The sequence below is a fragment of the Castanea sativa genome, chromosome 8 (genome assembly GCF_040712315.1).
Source record: "Castanea sativa cultivar Marrone di Chiusa Pesio chromosome 8, ASM4071231v1".
Lineage (NCBI taxonomy): Eukaryota > Viridiplantae > Streptophyta > Magnoliopsida > Fagales > Fagaceae > Castanea > Castanea sativa.
The window spans coordinates 21,871,572-21,894,812 of NC_134020.1; the positions used below are offsets into that span (position 1 = coordinate 21,871,572).

The following is a 23,241-nucleotide window of genomic DNA, read 5'->3' on the forward strand; positions in this document are numbered from 1 at the left end:
TCATATCATGACAATTCCAAACTTTGTTGGGTCAAGAAGGATAAGCCTGTCAGGGACATATTTTATATAATTGGTTAATTCTTTGACAAAATGCATTTTACTTGTAATTGGGTAGATTTATGATGAGTTTAGTACTTCAAGAAACAAGTGTTCAAGTCAAGTGTTAAAGGAATGAAGATCTGACCAAAAAACAAGTAAAGAAAAAGCTGACCAAAAAAACAAGTAAACAAGTGTTAAAGGAATGAAGATCTGACCAAAAAAACAAGTAAAGAAAAAGCTGTTCATTAAAGTTCAACAGCAATTTTGACAGAAAGAACTTCTATCGAGATTTAAAGTGGAAGCTCGACAGAAGCTCGATACATACTGAATTTGTCGAGACTATGGGATTCAAAATATAGCTAGAAACATTTTATTCTACAAAGGCTATTTGTTTATGGGTTTGTATAATTCTTATTAGACTAGGAAAGCCCAAGGTTTGTGTAAACCTATTTGGAATAGGAGAGCCCTTTAAGCTCCTATTTAAAGGAGGTAGTAGAAAAAGGAAAACCTAACCCTAGAGAGCCTCATAAGGTTTTCTTTTTGAAACCCTAGCCTCCTCCAACAGAAGAAAGAGTTCTTGTTGTGTTTCTTATACGTCTTTAGGTTCTATAACCAAGCAAAATCTCTTGATTGGTGTTTCTATGTGAAGCTATTGCAAATCAACTACAACAATCAAAGGGTTGCTGTGAAGTTAATCACGTACTAGGATTCGTGCATTATTGGTTAATCACGTACTGACATCCGTGCCTTGAACGGAAAGATGGCCGCTACAATACAAGTCCAATTGTGTATTGGGGTAAGGGTTCAACTGTAGATTGATATTTCGGGATAGGCCAAAGGGTTTGGTAAGATTCCTTATACTTGTAATCGCTTATGATTGATAATAGTGGATTCTTAGGGGTGGTGACTTTAAATTTACCCGGTGGAGTTTTGCCTCAAAACTTTTCCCCATTCGTAAATAAATCACCCGTGTCAAATTTTTTTCCCTACATTTAATATAATTGGCGATTTGTTTTTGCTACCACATTATTGCATGTAATTGATCCTAATTAATTAACTTGGGTAAGTAATTAATTTCAATGGGTCAATTCATTTTAACCCAACAAGTGGTAACAGAGCGTGCACACTCTGATTAGGTTTTAATCATTGCTATGTGATTCATTGACCCCTGTTGTCATGGAAACTCTTGATTATTTAGATTTGCATGATCTTATGTTGAATAATGATGATGATATTCAAGATGCCTATTGCAAGCTTTATAATTTTTGTATGAAATCTATTGAATGTTCTACAAAATTAAAAGCTAAATTTAAAAAGATCAAACTTGAAAAAGATGATTTGATTGGAAAATTGGATGAGGCCAATAATTTGAATGAGAATTTTAAAAATCAAATTTCATCTCAGATGGACAAAATTAAGAATTTGGAAGAGCAACTAGTTTAATCTAAAACCGAAGTTGAAAAGTAACTAGTGTCAAACTTATTGTTGAGCCTAACTCAAAAGAAAAATATTTTTATATTCCTCCATTTAAAAGGAATAATGAAGAGTTGAATGCTAATATTGCTAGGATAGACAAAGGTAAAAAATCTGATGTTAACGCTAAAGTTTCTAAACCTGTGTCTAAAACTCCTCCTAGGTTGAATAAAAATTCTGAATTTGTCCCCACTTGTCATCATTGTCATATTGTTGGTCATATTAGGCCAAATTGTCCTAAGTTGTTAACTTCTAAAGTTAGACCTCCTTCTAGGAAGTCGAGTAGTTCTAAAACTACTCATGTTTGTCACCATTGTGGTGATTCTGGTCACACTCTCCCTAATTGTTTCAAGTTGTTTCCTCATAAGCAAGTGTACAATAGGTCTTATCCTTTGTCTAAAGGCTCTGTACCTATTCTTGGTGAGTTATTAAAAGTTTTAAGCTTTTTAATTCAATTTCAAGGGAATTCGAATTTCTCTATGTCCTTTAGTAGTCATACTAGGACATGTACATTTTCATCTTCACGGCTAAAGACTCGTGCTGTGTAGGTGATGAAGGATTCTAAGACTTAATTTTTTGTCCTTGTAGTGGGCCTTTTGTGATTTTAGGTTGGACTGCCTCCTGCTGTACCGAGGCCCAAGTATTCTGGATAGGAGAGTTGGGACCGGTCCAATTGCAACCCACCTTGTGCACAAACTATGCCTATTTTTGCTGAATCTTGGGTCACATGCCGATGGCAGGTGAGTCTGTTACAGAAGAGTTATGGTACACAAGTACAGTATAATAATAATAAAGGCAATATGCTTCCCATTAGATGAAATAAGTAAGGAATCCTTAACAAAAAGAAACGATATAGCAATAAGAAACACGCTATGAGTGAAATTACAAAGACAAGAAAGGAAATAATTATGATGAACAATAAAATCAAAAAGAGAAAAGGTTAGTCTGTCGTGTTACGAGATTAAGACTAAGAAGGGAATCACTTCCTCAACGTGGGTAACCTTGCAAGAGGATCCTGCTGTTAGAAATGACCCACTTTGAAGGAACAGGCCTGAATGGCTTATGCCCAAACGAATCATTTATCTTCAACAGAGGGTAGGCTTTTAGAGGGAGAGAAGGGATTAGCCTATTAGTGCATGCCTGCCATTCTACACTCCCTATTTCTCTTCCTGATTCTCTTTCTCTTTCTTTTTCGTTTTGTTATTTTGATTCTCTCCCACTCCTTTTCTTTCTTTCTTAGTGCTTACTCGTGTAGTGTTCTGGTGATGGTGGTGCTGTGATTCTCTTCTAGTGGTTACTGTTGTTGTGGTGATGATACTGTGCATGGCGAGAACCTTTTATATACTGCCTGTCATGACTGGTTTTTACTATTTTACCCTTTAACTACTTTTTTCTGGGTGTGGGTGTACGTCCAGACCACTTACTGGCTTGTCAGTTGCCTGGTCACCACCAGTTACCTGTATTGGCCATGCCATACCCCATTACTAGGCAAAGAATTCTACTTTGTTTGCTTGTTCACCGTGGCATTCCTATCCACAACAAGGTGGGCATTCTCTCTCTCTCTCCCTCTATCCCTCATGGCATGCACCTAGTCATTCCAACTCATCCTCCCTCTTTTGGGTAGTATGTCATCCCAGCAAGACATTTCTCCCAAAAGAGTTTGAGTGGGAACCCCAAAATAGACCTTCCCTTCTCTCCACCGTCAAACCATACCCTCTCTTACCTCTAATCCATGACCCACCACTCTTGTATTGGTTGGGACAGGTTGGTGGTGCCTAGGCCTTGTGCATACTCCACTTCCGTGTATGTCCAAAACTTGTCTGCTGCTTATGCATTTGCCGTGGACTGGAGGCTTGCCTATACATTCTGCCGCTCATTCTTGACCTTTTGTGGTGTGCACTGTTTTATGATCCTCCACTCTTTACGACTTGCTTCCCCCAAAGGCTGGGCCTTGCTTGATTGTGGGCTTTTCTCTCTTTTAGTCCATTATTTGTTCCTTCTGTTGGCTTGCCAATGTTCCTGTCATGCCATTCTATTATTCCTGCTGCAATGCTATTAGATTCCTACTTGCTGGGCCTCTTTCAGGCCTACTATATGCTCTTCCCTTAATTAGTTACAATGTCCCAATATTGTCATTGGGTTTATACTCATATTACTTTAGGCTTTCTCGACCCATTACATTGCTTGTCGACTCCTTTGGCCCATTTCTTCCTCGTTGGGCATCCTTAGCCAATTTTCTTTCCTTGGGCATCCTTGGTCCATTTGCAACTCTACATTCCCATGGGCTTTTACTAACTTTATTGGGCTTCCCTAGCCCAATTATCATATCCTTCATCCTTAGGATTCATGTGCTTTCCATCAACTCCTTACTTTCTTACTTCATCACTTTGGGTCTATTCTAACCTATTCTTACTTTTCTACCTTACATAATACCCATGGGTTTACTGCTTCTTCCTTTGGACTTTCTCGACCCATTACATTGCTTGTGGACTCCTTTGGCCCATTTCTTCCTCGTTGGGCATCCTCAGCCCATTTTCTTTCCTTGGGCATCCTTGGTCCATTTGTAACTCTATATTCCCATGGGCTTTTACTAACTCTATTGGGCTTCCCTGGCCCAATTACCCTATCCTTCATCCTTAGGGTTCATGGGCTTTCCATCAACCCCTTATTTTCTTACTTCATCACTTCGGGTTTGCTGTAGCCTATTCTTACTTTTCTACATTACATAATACCCATGGGTTTACTGCTTCTTCCTTTGAGCTCCTATAGTCCCATTTGCTTTTCTTAAGGCCCATTTGTTTACTTTATGGGCCTAACACCCATCATTCCTTCCATTCGGGCCTAATGGTTTTTTTTTTTTTCCACTAACTCTTTTCCTGCCCATATTATTGGGCTTCTTCCTGCAGTTGGACTTTTTCCAAAATGAGCATCAACAGTCCTTTTCTTTAATTCTTTTTATCTAAAGTTGGACTTTCTTGCTTGATTTCTTGTTTGTTTTTGGAATCATGCTTTCATGCATTTGCATCTAGTTTTTATGCTTTATAGTTGTTTGCGTGTTTTTGTTTATTTGTTTTTAATTTTTGTTTATTTGTCTTTCAAAATTTAAAAAAAAAATGAAAAAAAAAAAAACAAAAATAGTGTATGTTTGTGTATATTGGTTCTTAGGTACCTTGGATGGCCATTGAAACAAAATTTCTAAACTTTGTATTTCTTGTAACTTAGATGAGCATTTTAATACACAACTAAGTAAGTGAGCTTTATGGCTTGTATTGGTGATGAGTACGATTAAGTAATCTTTTATACTTAATACTCATATCACTCTTTTTGACGGGAATGACTAGAAAATCCTAAGAGAAAGGCATAAATAACCATCTAACCACTAAAACCCGCCAATCATGTATAACATCTGTGTGCTTTGGTATAGCAAAATTGTGATGTTTTGGCTTACATAATTGGATATTTCTTTTCTCTCTTATATGCCCATGCATGATATGTTCAAAAAGAAATTATGCAAAGAATATAAAAAACAAAAAGAATCAAAATGCTTTTAAAATGATTGTAAGCGTGTTTCTAGGAGATGTGGGAGTTATATGATGTACCTCAAAGGTGATAGTCCACATCAAATAGTAATGATTGTATGTGAGTGTATTAGATGTTTTCATATCTCAAATCGTCATAATATGAGAAATTTGTGCACACTTGTTATGTTTTCACACACAACACGCATACTCTTTGCTACTCTTGATACATGTGCAGGTACAATGTATTTTGGCAATCACAAGGGATACATGTGTTAATATATACTTGCTAAACTGTCTTAACTTGTTTTTGAAATATAAAATTGGTTAGACTTGTTTAGTGTGTTTGTGGATCTAGGAATGCATTGCATCTAGAGTTGAGGTGTGGTTTGAGTGCTTAACATGTTGCTTGGATGCTTGTTTGAGTAGCCATCTTGTTGCTTTCTCATCTTATGTGTTTTCCCCTTGAAAAACCTCTTTTCTGCATCCTTGATAGCTTCTCGACAGATACCTCTTCTATCGAGATTTTTGGATTTGACCTCAACAGCTTCTCGACAAATAGGTTGATTCATCGAGATTTCTGTCTGCTCAACACATCCTCGACAGATTCTCGATCCATCAAGATTGGCTTCTTCTCAATAGATTCTCGACACCTCCTTGATCGATCGAGATACCCTTGCATGCATATCATTTTTCTTTGTTTTGCATTTTTTTCCTTTGTGTCCATAGCATCCTTTTTTTTTCTTTTTTTTCCTTGTAGGTCTATGGTTCCTTGTTCTCCTCTTTCCCTCTATATTAGTTTTATGTTTGTCTTCGGTCAAGTTTTTTTGGCTTTTTAGGCCATTTGACAATCGTATCAAAAAGGGGGAGAAATTTGAGAATTAAATGTCATTCCTTAGGGGGAGTAATAGACTTAGGGGGAGAACTTCATGTTAAAAGGAAGAAAGTTTTTGATGTAACTAACTTAGGGGGAGAGTTAGTTTGATACACTTTGATATTGATATATATTTTGTGTTGTGTATCTTTTGGTTTTGTAGCCATTTACATACATCATGTGTTGTTTCTATATTTGATGATGATGTATGTGTTTCACTCTTTATCTCACATGTGTTGTTTCTTTTCTCTATTTATACACATGTTTCTTGTTTAATTAACTTGCTATTATTTTCCACATGGTACCTTGATGTGTTTTGTTTAGTGCCTTTTAGGAAAGACAAGTTAAAGCCAAGTCAAGATTCCGAACCTTCTTCTTGTAGTAACTTCCAAGGCTTAGATCTTTTAGACTAGGCTTATTTATTTTGTAAAACAATAAGTGGTTATGAGCTTAGTGATTTAAGACTTTTTTCATGATTATTTATTTTTTTGTGGTTTTGTCACAGACTACCAAATGGGGAGATTGTTAAGGACATATTTTATGTAATTGGCTAATCCTTTGACAAAATGCACTTTACTTGTAATTGGATAGATCTAGGATGAGTTTAGTACTTCAAGAAACAAGTGTTCAAGTCAAGTGTTAAAGCCATGAAGATCTAACCAAGAAACAAGTGAAGAAAAAGCTATTCATTAAAACTCGTCAGCAATCTTGACAGAAATGACTTCTATCGAGATTTAAAGTGGAAGCTCGACAGAAGCTCGATACATACTGAATCTGTCGAGACTATGGGATTCAGTTTATAGCTAGAAACGTTTTATTCTACAAAGGCTATTTGTTTATAGGTTTGTATAATCCTTATTGGACTAAAAAAGCCCAAGGTTTGTGTAAATCTATTTGGAATAGAAGAACCCTTTAAGCTCCTATTTAAAGGAGGTAGTAGAAAAAGAAGAACTTAACCCTAGAGAGCTTCATAAGGTTTTCTTTTTTGAAACCCTAGCCTTCTCCTATAGAAGAAAGAGTTCTTGCTGCATTTCTTGTACGCCTTTGGGTTCTATAACCAAGTAAAGTCTCTTGCCTCAACATTGAAGATCTTATTGGTGTTTCTATGTAAAACTACTGCAAATCAACTACAACAATCAAAGGGTTCCTGTGGAGTTAGTCACGAACTGGGATTCGTGCATCATTGGTTAGTCACGTACTAGACGGGTGAAGGAAAAATTCTGGTTTTGTATCTCATACAAAACCCACAACGGAAGCAACGAATTAGGATCTATTTCATTCATGATTGATAACGTGCACTATGTAAATTTCAGAATTTAAGAACAAGATAGCGTTCCTTGGTGTGGAGAAATTTAAAACAAAGATTAGAAGCACTTGGGAACACTCTTAATCTTCACTCCAATTCCACTTTACGCCCAAGATGTGTGGTCTCACAATCAGTTTTTCAAAGGGAGAATAAAAGTGTGTCTCACACTCTCTCACACACCGTTTCTTTTTCTTTTCTAATCTCTTCTTATAAAAATTTTGTATGTTTCTCCATTTATAACTAACTGATTATCTAATTGGGCTGGCCTATTGGGCCTTTCCAATTGGGCTTTAGTGTGTGGCTTGGAGTGGGACCAAAAGGGACCAATAAGACACTAGCTCCAATGGGCCTTGGGCTTTTCCGTCAACTCTTGACAAGTCCAAAGTTACCATTAATTATATTTAATACCACTATATAAATATAATTGCACTCTAGGCCTTATTAATAAATTATATCCCAAGACTTTATGATACACGTAACCCCTTCATAAAATATTCGTAGTAACACAAAGTCATAAATGTAGACTGCCACTTTGTAAATTACTACATCTTATCCTTGAGTACCCGGTTTAATTCTTTAAAGTTATTCATTATATATTTATGAAATCCAATTTCATAAATATATACTTTAGTAATTTCTTACTAAAGTGGTTAGGTCTAACTCTCTGAATAACTGAAACCATTAAACTTATCTCAAGGGAATATTTTATATCTCCATCAAGAGACTATGAATTCCATCTTGAGAATATATGTTCTATCAACACTAAACGTGGCTGCCCAACATACTGAGGTTTTGACTGTCACTTCAGATCTCACTCCTGATATATCAAAGTAACCTACACTTCATGATCAGGTCCATTATTCTCTCAGGATTAAGAGTTCATGCAAATAGAAGTCGTGAGATTTATTATTCATTTGACAGTTATTAGGAGAATAATAAATCTCACAGCGGTCCTGTTCAATATATCTTAACTCTTAAAACATATCAACATATCAACTAGAAGTCTTCACTTCCATGATCAAGACAAATCATCTTAGTTGACACGTTATAGTCTTCGCAGATGAAATGCCCAATTTCATCACCGACTACGAACTATAAATTCTGAGTTTACAAAGAACTTATGATTTACATCTTCTGTGACTTTTCACATAAATCACATACAATGCATCTCATGGACTATATGATAATGTCCCATATTCATGTTACCATTATTTTAGATAATAATAAAATAACTTTATCAAACACAATATTAAGTCATACATCATGTCATACATAATGTCATACATAATATCATACATAGCATCATACAATAGGATTTAAGGGCACTAATCCTAACAACGGGGTGATTGGCCACCGGAGATCAGGGACATTAGTGAGGGTTGGTAGGTAGTGGAGGGTGGAGGTTTAGTTGATAAGTTTGGGTGATGTGAAAATGGTTTATGGAAATGAAAGTGTAAATCAATTTCCACCATAAATGCCTTTATTTTACCATTAAAAAAATAAATAATAAATAACTAACATTTAGCATAACCCCAAACACTAGTAAATGTGGAAAATATTTTTGGAAATCAATTTCTGTTGAACTAAACGCAGCATAGGTCTTCTAAAAAAACACAACATAAGTATGGGTGAAATTATTCAGACCATCCCATGGACCTTAAATGTGGATCTATTCATCGGACCATGTGAGAACTTAGAAGAAAGTCTAATAGAATAATTTCAACTAATATATGTGGTCGATTTCTATGCAATCTAGCAATTAAGAAAAAGTTGTAAATTAATGCAGTAGCGGCTTCAAATTTATGTCAGGGAGTCCTAACTTGCAAAACAATGTATATATATATATGTAAAAAAAAATTATATACTAAATAACCTATTTTGACCATTTGACCATTTTATAAAAATGTTGAATACTATGACTTGAGAATTATAATAATTTGGATTCAACAAATATAATAGTAATTATACATCTATAACATTTTCACAATAATTTCACAACTAATCCTAGGTAATAAGTTGTTACTAATTCTAATTTAGGCTCAATATTATCATTACTTTTTACTTAGTAATAACAGTTTGTTATTTAAAATTTGTTGTGAAAAATGTTGTAAACATAGCTTTACTCCAAAAATAAATCTTCCCCCCCTCCCTCCAAAAACATAATCCATGGTCTCTTAAACAAAAAACAAACAAAAAAAAAACAAAAAAAAAAGAGGGGGGGAGGGGGTTAAATTACAATAACAAAAATGAGACTAAACCAAACAACAAGTGAACAAATTATTCTACAAAAAGCCTATTAAAAAAAGCCATAATTATTCAAATTTGTAACTTATTCAACCCATTACATAAATATAATGTTTAATTTCATTTTTTTCCTTAAAAAGAAGGTAAAATACTGTAATCGTGAAATTATTAAGAGTATCCCATGGATCTTATGTTGTAAAATAGTGGAGGCTCAAATTATTAAGATTGATTGTGAAATATTTTAGTCTTGAGAAAGATTTCCAAACTACCAATAGGATCAAAGAAAATTAATCCAAAAGAAAAAAGACACAGAACACCGAGATTTACGTGGGTCGGCAATAGCCTACATCCACAGGCAACGACGGACAAATTTCACTATATCAAATTTGGGATAATACAAATTAGTGTAGAGGCACTCTCACAAACCAAATTCTCAAATACACTCATATAGCTTTCTCTTACAAATACAAATCAAAGAACCAAATGTTCATAAATACCAAATACGAATGTCAAATACCAAGTGCGAATTGCACACAAACCAAATTTGTAACTTATTCAACCCATTACATAAATATAATGTTAAATTTCATTTTTCCTTAAAAAGAAGGTAAAATACTGTAATCGTGAAATTATTAAGAGTATCCCATGGATCTTATGTTGTAAAATAGTGGAGGCTCAAATTATTAAGATTGATTGTGAAATATTTTATTCTTAAGAAGATCTCCAAACTAACAATAGGATCGAAGAAAATTAATCCAAAAGAAAAAAGACACAGAACACTGAGATTTACGTGGTTCGGCAATAGCCTACATCCACAGGCAACGATGAACAAATTTCACTATATCAAATTTGGGATAATACAAATTGGTGTAGAGGCACTCTCACAAACCAAAATCTCAAATACACCCATATAGCTCTCTCTTACAAATACAAATCAAAGAACCAAAGGTTCATAAATACCAAATACGAATGTCAAATATCAAATGCGAATTGCACACAAACCAAAGAGAAAGCCACAAATAAAATCCAAAAGTTGCAACACACCAAGAGAGAGCAAATCACCAAACCGCAAAACCAAAACCAAGCGGCAACATACCTCTCTCACTATTCCAAATTGCATCCCACAAATATCAAATAACTAACCATGATAGGGCCTCTTTTTCTCACACAACTCTCTCTCTCTCTCTCTCTCTCTCTCTCTCTAATTTTCTGTAACAACACTATGCTTATATAAGAGACTTAAGTCTGCTAACATATTCAAAACCAAGCAGGACTAGACTTCTTTTCCTCACACAAAAGAAGAATCATTCCTACTCCAAATAGAACTCAAAATCAAGTGGTAGACAAGACTTCTAATAGAGCTTGATAACTTCAAACAACGGTAATCCAAAGGGAATAAAATTCATTTATTATCCAAATCCAACAAGGAGTCAGCTCCTAATTCAAGCCATATTCTACACCTTAAATGTGGATCTATTAATCGGACCATGTGAGAACTTAGAAGAGAGTCTAATAGAATAATTTCAACTAATATATATGGTCGATTTCTATGGAATCTAACAATTAACAAATAATTGTAAATTAATGCAGTGGCGGCTTCAAATTTATGTCAGGGAGTCCTGACTTGTAAAAAAAATGTGTGTGTGTGTGTGTGTGTATATATATATATACACATATATTTGTAAAAAAAATTATATACTAAATAACCTATTTTGAAAATTTAACCATTTAATAAAAATTTTGAATACCCTGAAAATTAATAATAATGCTACATCCATAACTATTTCATAATAATTTCACAACTAATCTTATATAATAAGTTGTTCCTAATTTTAATTTGGGCTCAATATTAACATTATTTTTTACCTATTATTAACAGTTTGTTACTTAAGATTTGTTGTGAAAAATGTTGTAAACATAGCATTACTCCAAAAATAAATTTTCCCCCTAAACATAGTCCATGATCTCTTAAACAAAAAAAAAAGGGGGCTTAAATTACAATAACAAAAATAAGACTAAACCAAACAACAAATGAACAAATTATTCTACAAAAACCCTATTAAAAAAATCCATAATTATTCAAATTTGTAACTTATTCAACCCATTACATAAATATAATGTCTAATTTCATTTTTCCTTAAAAAGAAGGTAAAATATTGTAATCATGAGTTCTCCCTGGCGGTGTACGTAGTTATGCTCTCTTTGGTATTACAGCTACAACAATTTTTCTCTCCTTAGCAACTCGGCTCACAGTTGTAGAAAATATCATCTCTCTCTCTCTCTCTCTCATCATTTTAGGCTTTCTCTCACTTTATTACACTCATCTCAACATTCTACAGTTTATTTTTTTATTAAATTTTATATAATTTAAGTTTTTTAGTGACTGTCCTAGAAAAGAATCTTAAAGCCACCACATTTTACAGTTGGTTTGTTTTAACTCTTTCCCTTGGGTTCAAGAAAAAAATTACACCTAACTAACAAGGATTAATCCTAGTACTCAAAGAATGGCACGAACAAGAATCAAACAACAGGTATAGCAAACACTAGTTGACCCCTAAACCCCTAAAAGAGTAATACTAGGAATAGAGCTGATAAATTGATTTGTTATTAATCATAAATAAATAAATAAAAATTCAACATTCTTATTAGGTGCATGAAGCAAATGCACAAATCATATACATTGCCATCGAAAAGCCATGTATACTGGCATTGCATGTACAATTCTGCCTTTGCTAGTTGGCTTGACAGTGCATGTGGCATTTAGAAGAGTTTGGTTAACCGAAGAAGAATCATCAAAACTTCCGTTTATAATAACAATATATTTTCCAATTCCATTTCCGATTGTTGCTTGCCTTCTTGTTCTTCAGGACAAAAAAATATTTCCTATCAAATAATACCACGTTTCATCTGTATCAAAATCCAATAAATGAGAGATATATGTGCAAAAATAACTACCTATTAACACATGTATTTCTTCTTTTATTTTTTGAGAGAGTTTCAACCTATGGCGGCATCAGCTCCTGATGATAACTCTTTATTATCAAACCAAGACACCAATCAGTTTTTTGTGTACCAGGACACCAATCAGTTTTAAGTGTAGGTGAGGATTGAACCCCAGATCTCTTATATAACTATCAGAGACTCTACCAGTTGAGCTAACTAAAACTCACAACACAAGTATTTCAATTATTAGTAAGTTAGTTATTTTTTGCTGACATGTCTCATACTTATTGAATTTTGATACCGTTGACATGGTATCATTTGATACCAAATACATTCTCTGTTGGTTAGAATACACAGGGATAAAACAATTGTCTTCGGTATCTTGGGTTTAGTATTAACCATTTTATATATTGTTTCCATAGTTTAGTTGTACCAGATGGACCGTCATGACCATAGTTGTCAAAATCGCAAACTAGATCGTAGGATTGTAAGATTTTACGATCCCATCTCACCAAAACATTTAAGTTCGCACTAGAATTGTGAAAATTGTAGGATCATATAGGATCATAGAATCGTATGGGATCCTACCAATCCTATTAAAACATTAGTTTTTGGTTTTTTTTTTTTTTATGGGATTAATTTTTGGTTTTAATGAAGCTTTAAGGGTTTTTTTTTCTATGTTGTGATGGTATGACTTTATATATATATATATATATATATATATATATATATATATATATATATATATATATATATATACATATAATTATGTTAACCTAAGCAAATATTTTCTAGTTTCTAATTTACTTGTAATCAAAATGAAGGAATGCTTCATCATTTCTAAGTAAAGAATTTATATTGGCTTTGCTACCTTTTAAGCTATAATGTTGTTAAATTTGTTTGATCAATATACTAATTTGTGTTCAATGTTTTTCTTATATATAATTTTATTAGTATACTTGTATTTGTATATTGATTGATTGATTTTTTTGAGCATACTCTATAATTATTGCTGAGTGGTATAATTTGACTAGTTGAGTGTGAAGTTGTATCTTAATTTTTTTTGCAGCTCTAGTATACAAATATACAATGTCTAGATAGATGATGAACTGGATGATGATGATTAGGATGGTGGTTATAAGAACCCTAGAATGGGAATAATTAAATGTTCACTTCACCATAATATTTATCTTACTTTTGGATTTTATATTTTACTTAGCTAGTTTCCATTTGATAACTTATTTTGGATTTTAAACTTGGAATTTGGAAAATATTTCCATATATGTTGATAAATATTTTAGTATTTGGTTGCTAATTAAACATTTATTAAACTTTTTAAATACATTGAGTCAAAACTTAAATATAACTATTTCGTTAGTATAAACGTAGTGATATATCACATACAAATTGCATCATATGATGCAAATCTTTGTTTTTTTTTTTTTTATGGATAAAATTACAATTACGTGATTATTCAACATACAAAGTTATTATAAATGTGTTTTTTGCTTTAAATCCGAAAATATGTAAGATCTTATAATACAATCCGATCCTACAATCCACGATCTCATCTACCTCCCACGATCTTACGTAGTATCCAGATTTTGACAACCTTGGTCATGACCATCTTGCCTTAAATGTAGAGCTGCCCCTAAGTGCATGGCACTAAATATTTCATTCCCTTTCAAAAGCCCTCGTGCATACACTAAGGGTATGTTTAGTACGGGTATTTAAACAACAGTTTTTATTGTTTAAACAACACAACACAACACGTATATTCACAACACTTTTTCATTCACACGTATTTTCAAAAAATTTAAACAACGTTACTAGAACAACATTACCAAATAGGCTCTAAATTTCCTAGAAACTTTGAGCTTTGTATTTACAAGTTAGCCGAAGCAAAGAGAACGAGCAGCTCATGAATTTAACAAAAAGAGTAAAATAACGCGTTCTAACTTGCATGCCCATGGGAGTAATAGCAATATGTTGTTCCTAGCTTTGAGAAGGGGGAAAAAAAAAAAGCGTTCTAACTTAGAATCTATATGAGCTAAAAAAAAAATCAGATCTGACCCAAATATTGGATCATGAACAATCCGCTTAGAATAGAAATGCAAGCGACAGCTCAAGACGAAAATATAACAATAACAAAAATGCATTGAATTAGTCGTACCTACTTCACATTACCGATTACAAATTCTACCATATCAACCAAGTATCTCCCTTTATACTCAAAGAAATTATCAAACATACAATCCTAGGTAATCATATAATCAAATATGGAACCAAAATGGCATATAGATCTGATCTGAGGATTAGAAACACGGAAATTAAACCAAAGACCCATTCATATCACAAACAAAAACATAAAAAAGCTGAGAGTTTGATCCAATATTCAAGTATTGAGAATTGTAAGACCCGCCAAACATTTCCTTTTTCTTTCAATTCCTTCAAAACAACAAACACACAAAAAGCACAATAACTACCCCGCCCCCACCTTTCTATCCCTTCCCTTCCTTCACTTTGCCAAACATTACGTTCGACGCGCATCTGTTCAATTACAGTATCCAACCCACAGTTGGATTTATTTTGAAAAAAATTTCGTTGGCTCTTTTTTTTAATAATGTGTTTCAATTTAACTTCAACTCTTGCAATGGTTGTAATAATAAAAAATTCAAGCTACATATTAAAAGTTAATTTTTTTTTTCAATTTTTAATTGAAATTTAGCTTGTAGAAAGAAACCATGGCCTAGCACAGGCCATGGATGAATAGTTTCTTTGTTATATATGACCATATCTTGAGCAGTTGAGCAGCTAGAGAAAAATATTGGATTTCTCAGAGAAAGTGAAGATTGATGGAGTAAAAAGACTTCAATCCAAAAACTGAAACTAGTTTTAGGAAGAAGTATCAAACACCTGCAACCCAAACTCTAATAGTAAGATCAAAGGTCCTTCCTTGAAAGGATACTCTATTCATGGTTCCTAGACCATATAATTAGGTGGCAACTCCATTCCGTAGTGTCCACACTCATAAAGTCGTGACCTCTACTTATCATTAGTGTGTGAAAGCTATTTAGCAAGGTAGGCCTGTAATTATTGAGGCCACTAGAATGCCTTGCAACAGAGTGGAACTTCCTTTCGCTGAGGCAACCCTAGACTAGGAATTCTAGCCTGAATGAGAGAACTTGATCCTTCATTTCAATGCCATCATGCTAAGGAGGGATGAGAAAGATGAGGGAGAAGTCATAAAGCTTGTGTGCAAGAAATCCCAATCCCTTAAAAAATGACCTTAAAATGCTAAATCCATTAAGTAATGCACAAATGGGTTGAATAATATCCATTTATGTAAAATGCAAACCATTGATCAAATCACTACAAGAATGTTCATACAAATGTAAAATTAAGCATGATAATACCATATTATATTCCAATATCATGTACATTACGGGTTACATTTGTTCTCTTATTACTACCAAACTTCTAAACCAACGCATATTTTAGCTCAATATGCTAGAAATCTAGATTCTTATGTAACTTGAGTAGAGAAAAATATGGTATTCATTGAGTCAGTTTTGGCTCGCAATGTTTTGAATTTATCTTCATCTAAATAAATTTACATGTCTTTTAAAAAAAATTATCTAATTCCCGCTTCTTAAGAAAAAAAAAGTAATTTGAGACTATACAGTATCGAGTATTGAGCAGCATTTTCTCTATTATTTCGAAAGAGGAATCAAAGGCATTACATATTACATATATTACACAGTTAGAGAGTGATGGTCTCGGGGGAGAGAGAGATGAGTGGAGCAGGGAAGAAGGTAACTAAGGCGGCAATTAAGGCATCAAAGAGCATATATTAGAATGCAATGGCTAAGCTTCTCATCTCCGACAAGGCTCGCTAAGATTTCTCCACTCTTCATCATGCCTTCGACGAGGTCAAAAACACCTTCCGAACCAAGTTCAGTCAGGTACAATACCTCCTCTCTCTCTCTCTCTCTCATTGATCTTCTTTTTAGCTAATTACATTGAACTACAATGCTCTGGCTTCAATTGGAGCTACTAAATGAGAGAACAACTTAATTATGAACCTGCTAAATGTAAGAAATAAAGCATTTGTGTTGGAAATTACTACTCTCTAAGCTTTCCTAATGCCATCATTAGAATCAACATGTCTCACCTCAAATGATCAATTTTCTCCGTTTGGTCCAAACTGGCCAAGCTCAAAACATGGATGAAGAGCTTGTTGTGAATAAAAAGGAAGAAAAAATTGTCTTTCTCTTAAAGTTAGAAATGTCTCTGGCCACTTAAGAAATCTTCATTGTCAAACTTCCATGTATCTGGATCAATGTTCCTAAACACTGCAAGAATCAAATTTCACATTTAGCATTTCCAGAATCAAATAAAAATCAAACCCCCAATTAGGTTGAGATTCTCTATTTCCTTGTGATGCACAAACTCATCAACCTTTTGTGGCATATTTATTATTTTCTATTGGGCATCAAGATCAAATTGTTATGTTTTGCATATAATAAGAAACAATGTGTTAAAGAGTAATGCTATAGTCAAAAACTATTTTACAACATTTTTACAAACTGTTAATGTGGCTAGCTTCTTATTGGTTTTCATCTAGGCCCATCATTAACACTACATTCTTATTTACCAAAACCACTCACCACATCAGTAGTTTGTAAAAATTTTTGAAGAAAAAGTTTATATCTCTAGCATTATTCATGTACTAATATAGTATTTATGACTTTTGGAACCAAATGGAAATTGAGAAAAGTCCCACATCCAACATGAATATGAAGTGAACAAATTGATTGGGTAAAACGCAAATATAAAATAAAAATTGTACAACATGAATAAGAAGTTATTGTAGAGATTTCTAATCCTTAAAAACCCTTCTCATAACTGGTAAACCAAATCCTAGCCACCCGTAGCCCAAAGTAATCACATTGTGAACAACCCAAAAAAAAACCATATATATTAGCCACAAACTACCAAAAGTCCAATAGAAAGCCCAAAGTTGGGGAAAAAGAAAAAATAAAAAGGGAATGAACACACCTCAGAGGGACTTTACAAATCTAATGCTACTTTAGCAACTTTTGTGGAGGTGGACAAAGAGCAATTGGAAGTTTATACCGTTAAAAATATTGCAGTTAACTGTAGTGATGGCACATGAAGGGTTTGAAGGGGAAAAGAAGAGTTAGAATTGGAAGATGGCTGAATTAATGGTAAATTGAATATAATGAGTTAGAAAATGTGTAAAATTGCACTATATATATATATTAATATTGTTGTAAAAAATTGGAAAAAAAATAGTGACGTGGTTGATGATGTGACTTAAAAAATGAGACTTCTACTTTTAGAGATATATAAATATATATATATATATATATATATATATATATATATATATATATATATATATTATAGATACTTCTTTTTTTTCCAGGTCAAGTTAGTTTGATCCCCTTGCCTTCAAAGTGGAGCTGTTTGTGTGTATATAGTAACAAACAGTGTTCTTAAAAATAAACAACCTCAACAACCCTGTCCTTTTCAAAAGCCAACTTCAATGGACAACATTTAAGTTTTGACTAGTTGGTCCTTTGAAACCCTCTTGGAACTTGGTCAGTTAGAAAAACCTTGAAACTTGCAAATGTCCATTCACACTTCCAAATTTCTTGTCTATATATCCTATAGACACTAGTCTCTTTATCTCTTCCCCGATTTCTATACTTTTTAAAGGCTTGCCTTCTATTCTTTTTCCATCATTCAATAAGTTTTTGATCTTGCTGTGTAAGCTAATCATTATCCTTCTTAAATTTTTACAATTAACAAATTAAAACTGTTTTAGCTTGCCATGAACAATTCAAAAATGGTGACAAGGATCAAAGGGACTGCCCTAGGTGAATTAATGGTGTGTCAATACACCCACATAAGTAACTCCAAGGGTTTCTGGGACAAGGATTATCTTTTGGACAATAACACTTCGATTCTACTAGCTGAGATCGTTATGATTTTTATCATCTTTGGTTTCACTTTCATTTTTTTAAGACCTCTTCGCCAACCCAAGATCGTCATACAAATTGTTGTAAGTCTATTTCTTTACATAACTCATGTCCATATCAAGTCTTTTCCCATGTTTTAATTTGGCAGCTCCTGTAGCTACCCTTTACCTTTTTTTTTTTTTTTTTAAAAATCACCATTTTCTAATAGAAAATGTTTAGGTCAGCCATGTTTGGAGTTATCTTACTTAAATCTACGTGACAATTGAAAAATAAAACCATTCATGTGTAATTTTAGTCGCATGACATTTTCAATAAGTCATGTGATTTGTTTAAATAACACACAAAGGTAGTCTATAATTTGTCACACAATGACTTAGAAAAGATAGTTTCAAATTTGTTTGAACCAAAACTTTGTCCATATTTTAAGTTTTGGAACAATTGATAATTTATCATGGTATCAGAGTAGAAAATTCTGAATTCAATTCCTGTCTCAATTTTACCTTTTATTTTAAATATTAAAAATCCTATATGTTGAGCCCCTACTTATTAAGAGGGAATTTAGACTCACACATGAGGGGAGTATTAGAATTATTGTTACATAATTAAACATTTATCATTGGAACTTTTTAAAATTGATTTTGTAGCATTTGGTCCTTCCAACTTATTGTCAATATTCAAAATGCATATAGCTGGATCAAAAATCAAGTTTCTTACAGTATATATGCTAATACTTAAAAAAAAAATCTGCTTTCCCAGGCTGGCATAATAATGGGTCCATCATTACTAGCTCAAAGCAAGGTGTATGTGGCAAACTTAATGCCTCCAGGAGCCAGAGTGGCACTTCTTACATTTGCAGAGTTTGGCTTCATGTTTCACCTCTTTCTATTAGGATTACAGATTGATACAAGCTTAGTAAAGAGCATTGGAAGAAAAGCCGTGGTAATCGCTCTAACGGGGACTATTATTCCCTTGGTATTTGGAGTGGCAGCATACAAGATCGTAGAACGTGCTCACCCTTCAGAGCATGCAGTTGCACTTTTAGTCTTAATTACTACAAATGCTTCGACTCCTTTTATTGACATCACCGGCCTCCTTTATGAAATCAACATTCTTAATTCAGAAATTGGCCGATTTGCTTCCTCAATTTCTTTGGTAAGTGATGCATGTGTTTGGTTTCTCGCATTTATTGTGAAAAATATTGGTGCAGCCCTGAAATACTCCCCAACCGAACCTTTATCAATAATAGCATTAGTGGTCGGTTATTACTGCTTCTTACTCTTCCTAATGAGACCACTAGTGATATGGATTGACAGTTTCACGCCAAAAAATAGACCCATTGGGGAAAATCATCTTATGGCCATCCTCTGTATAGTTTTGGTGAATGGATTTTTAGCTGAGTATATTGGCGAAGATGCTCGCTTTGGTGCTTTTGTGCTTGGTTTGTCTTTGCCAAATGGGCCAACATTAGGTGCAGTCATGATACAAAAGCTTGAGGTTCTTTGTACTGGGTTGCTACTTCCGATCTACTGCGCTACCAGTGGGTTCAAGACGAAGCTCTCTTCCATAGCGAACATGTCTGCAGCAAAAACAGAGCTCATCATTTTTGCTGGTTACTTTGGCAAGTTCATTGGCACCATTTTGCCATCAATCTCATTTAAGATCCCCTTTAAGGAATCTTTGACACTGACTCTCATCATGTGTTGCAAAGGCGTTATGGAAATCACTACATATTCTGCGTGGCACGACGCTCAGGTAACACAAGAAATACCTTACTGTGAAGAATCTGTAGGATCAATATCAATTTAACTTAAATGCTCGCTTCAGTCTTCACATTCAATACTTTCCAAAAACTATACTATAGACTATAGTACTTTTCTTAAAGCTCTGTTTACCTAGTTACAAATCCTACGATTATCTTAGGACAAAAAAAAGAGAGTAAAGATTGAAGTTTTGCTTGCTTTGTAAGATAATGTTAATGGTGCATTAACCTCCTGTTTTGTTTGTTCATTGACAGATGATAACAACCCAAACATATACGCTTTTACTTGTCAGCATGATAATCATAACAGGATTGGCCACAATTTTTATCCATCACCTTTATGACCCTTCCACAAGATACATGGTTGACACAAGGAGGACAGTCACAAACTCAGCACAAAACTCTGATCTCCGAATGCTGGTCTGCATCCATTCAGAAGAGAATGTATCTTCATTTACCAACCTCATTGAAGTGTCCAACCCCACAAAAGAGAACCCTATTTTTGTCTGTGTCCTTCAGCTCGTGGAGATCACAGGACGGGCAGCGTCTATCCTTGTAAAACTTGATAAGCAAAACAACTTATTAGCTTCTAATCTAGATTATTCTGGACAAATTAGCAATGCCTTTGATCATTATGAGAATTACAGCGAAGGGAGTGTTAAAATACAAAACTTCAAAGCAATTGCACCATGTGCAAGCATGCATGATGATATATGTACTCTCGCAGTGGATCAGAAAACAAGCATCATAATTGTTCCCTTTCACAAAACATGGGCAATTGATGGAACAGCCGAAGCAAACATTCCTTTCCTTAGGAGCATAAACAAAAATGTGCTTAAGAAGGCCCCTTGCTCCATTGGAGTTCTTGTTGACCGAGGCAAAGTTGGTGGCAACTTGAGCATTTTGACAGGTAATTCATCATATTTGATTGCCATGCTTTTCATAGGTGGTGCTGATGATCGAGAGGCACTTGCGTATAGCATTCGCATGGCCGGGCATCCTAACGTCAGCCTAACAGTGGTTCAGCTTATAGCGTTGGGTTACAACATGAGCAGTTATCAAAATAATCTAGACAAGGAGGCGATGGATGAATTATGGGCTAGTATAAATGGCAACCAGAAAATAAAGCATGAAAAGGAGTCTGTGAGACATGGGGCGGATACAACTCAAGTTATACAGAAGATGGCGAACAATTTTGATCTAGTTATAGTGGGTAGATACCATGAACCACACTCTCCAGTTACATTAGGCCTTAGAGAATGGAGCGAATGCCCTGAGCTTGGTGTACTTGGGGACATGCTAGCCAGTTCAAGTTTTCGATTTTCAGTTTTGGTGGTGCAGCATAACAACCCAGAGTAAGAGGGTGGGTAGACTACAGAGGTAAACTCTGAATCTCAACCACGACATGATTAAGGTATATGATGATCATTTCGAGAACTAGTGCTAGGCTGCATAATATTTCATTTGTAGTAGTTTCCATAGAAGGGGCAAACTTAAATGCAAAGAACTGACCAATGTTCTTCCTCTTTTAGACGTTGTGGTTATGTTGGATAACTGTTTTTTTTTTTTTTTTCCTATTTTCAAATTTTGGTTTCAAGAAAGAAAAGACAAAATTATTATGTTTTCAAAGTCAATTTGGTTACTTGCGCTAGCTCAATACATTTTGTGGCCTAAGGTGACAATAGTGTTTAATGGGGCATTTTTTTTATAAAATTAGTAAATCAATTGGAGTAATTTTCATCTATTGTAATAAAAAATTTTAAAAAAAAACTTGCTTTATCAATAAACCTAAACCATTAATATCATGTGTATCTTTTTTATAATATTTTTAGCAAAAAGTGTCTGTACATTTGACAAAAGCTCTGTCTTTTAATTTAGTTGTTTATGTAAAATTTTGTAATACCTAACATTTATATATATATATATATATATATGACTGTATTTTAATTACTATCAATGGCTAAACAAATAAGCTTTTAACCCAAATTTATATTCAAAATCACCATTCAATGATAAAAATGAAAAGAAAAAAAATTTAGCTCTATCTAATCTTTATCGTTCTCATCACCCTAAAATTGTAGCCGCATTCACCAAGCTAATGTGAGTAAAAGAGGGAAAAATAGAGTATTTTTCTTGTACTTAATGTGGCTCACTCAATGGCTGTATGATAAGTTTAGAAAGAGAAATATTAAAGACTAGTGATAGGCCTGTGCAAGGCACGGGTTTATTTATTAATTCATTTTTAAATATATAAATGAAATCATTTTTTTTATATGAATTTTTTTTTCATGACATGTTGTGATTTAAAAAGTACTTAGAAAATAAATTAATCAAATGAAAATTAAGTTGTATTATTTTTAATGGATAGGCATGCAAGGTATGTAATATATTTTGTCAAATTTATGAATTAAAGATGAAATAAAACTCATTGGACATATGAAGTATACATAAAGATATAATTCTTGTAACTAGCTTGAAGATATATATTCCTTAGTTTTTAGTAGATCTCATATCATAGCTTGAAGTATATGAGCAAACCTTTTTTCTTCTCTCTCTCATTAGTCACATAATCCTTGAAATATTACCACTTGATATAGGAGTGTTGCTTCATTGTTATTTGTTTCATTATACATTATATTAAAATATATGTATATATATATATAGAGTAAATTACTTTAATACTATTCATGAAATTTCATGTGGGGCTTGTTATTCTTAAGCTAAAAGTGGATTATATTTATTTATTCTTTAAGACGTATCTCACATGGCCTATTGGTATTTGGTTGTACACTTGTAAATTTATAAATGATGTAAGCAATGTGAAAAAAAAAATGTGGCATTTTTAAAAATAAATTAAATAAAAACAAAGAAAATGAATAGCCATTCGCTAAACAACCTATAGAGTATTGCACAAAATACCAGTGTGAACACAAACATGAGCCTAGATGGAGATGTCTTCTTCATAGTTCATATCATGACAATTCCAAACTTTGTTGGGTCAAGAAGGATCAAGTTTGTTAGGGACATATTTTATATAATTGGCTAATTCTTTGACAAAATGTACTTTACTTATAATT

At 33.6% G+C, this 23,241-nt stretch overlaps 1 protein-coding gene across 1 annotated transcript; it reads left to right on the plus strand.

Moving 5' to 3' along the window:
* The first annotated feature begins 19,173 nt into the window (after positions 1-19,173).
* LOC142606002 (cation/H(+) antiporter 14-like) lies at positions 19,174-21,523 on the plus strand. The gene is made up of 2 exons (XM_075777424.1): positions 19,174-20,157; positions 20,420-21,523. Exons 1-2 carry the CDS (start codon positions 19,174-19,176, stop codon positions 21,521-21,523), a joined length of 2,088 nt encoding a protein of 695 aa, XP_075633539.1.
* The last annotated feature ends 1,718 nt before the right edge of the window (positions 21,524-23,241 follow it).

Coding starts and splice junctions, on each gene's coding strand:
- LOC142606002 (XM_075777424.1), top strand. CDS start 19,174: ATGGGTCCATCATTACTAGCTCAAAGCAAGGTGTATGTGGCAAACTTA. Junction 20,158..20,419: donor CTGCGTGGCACGACGCTCAG/GTAACACAAGAA, acceptor GTTCATTGACAG/ATGATAACAACCCAAACATA.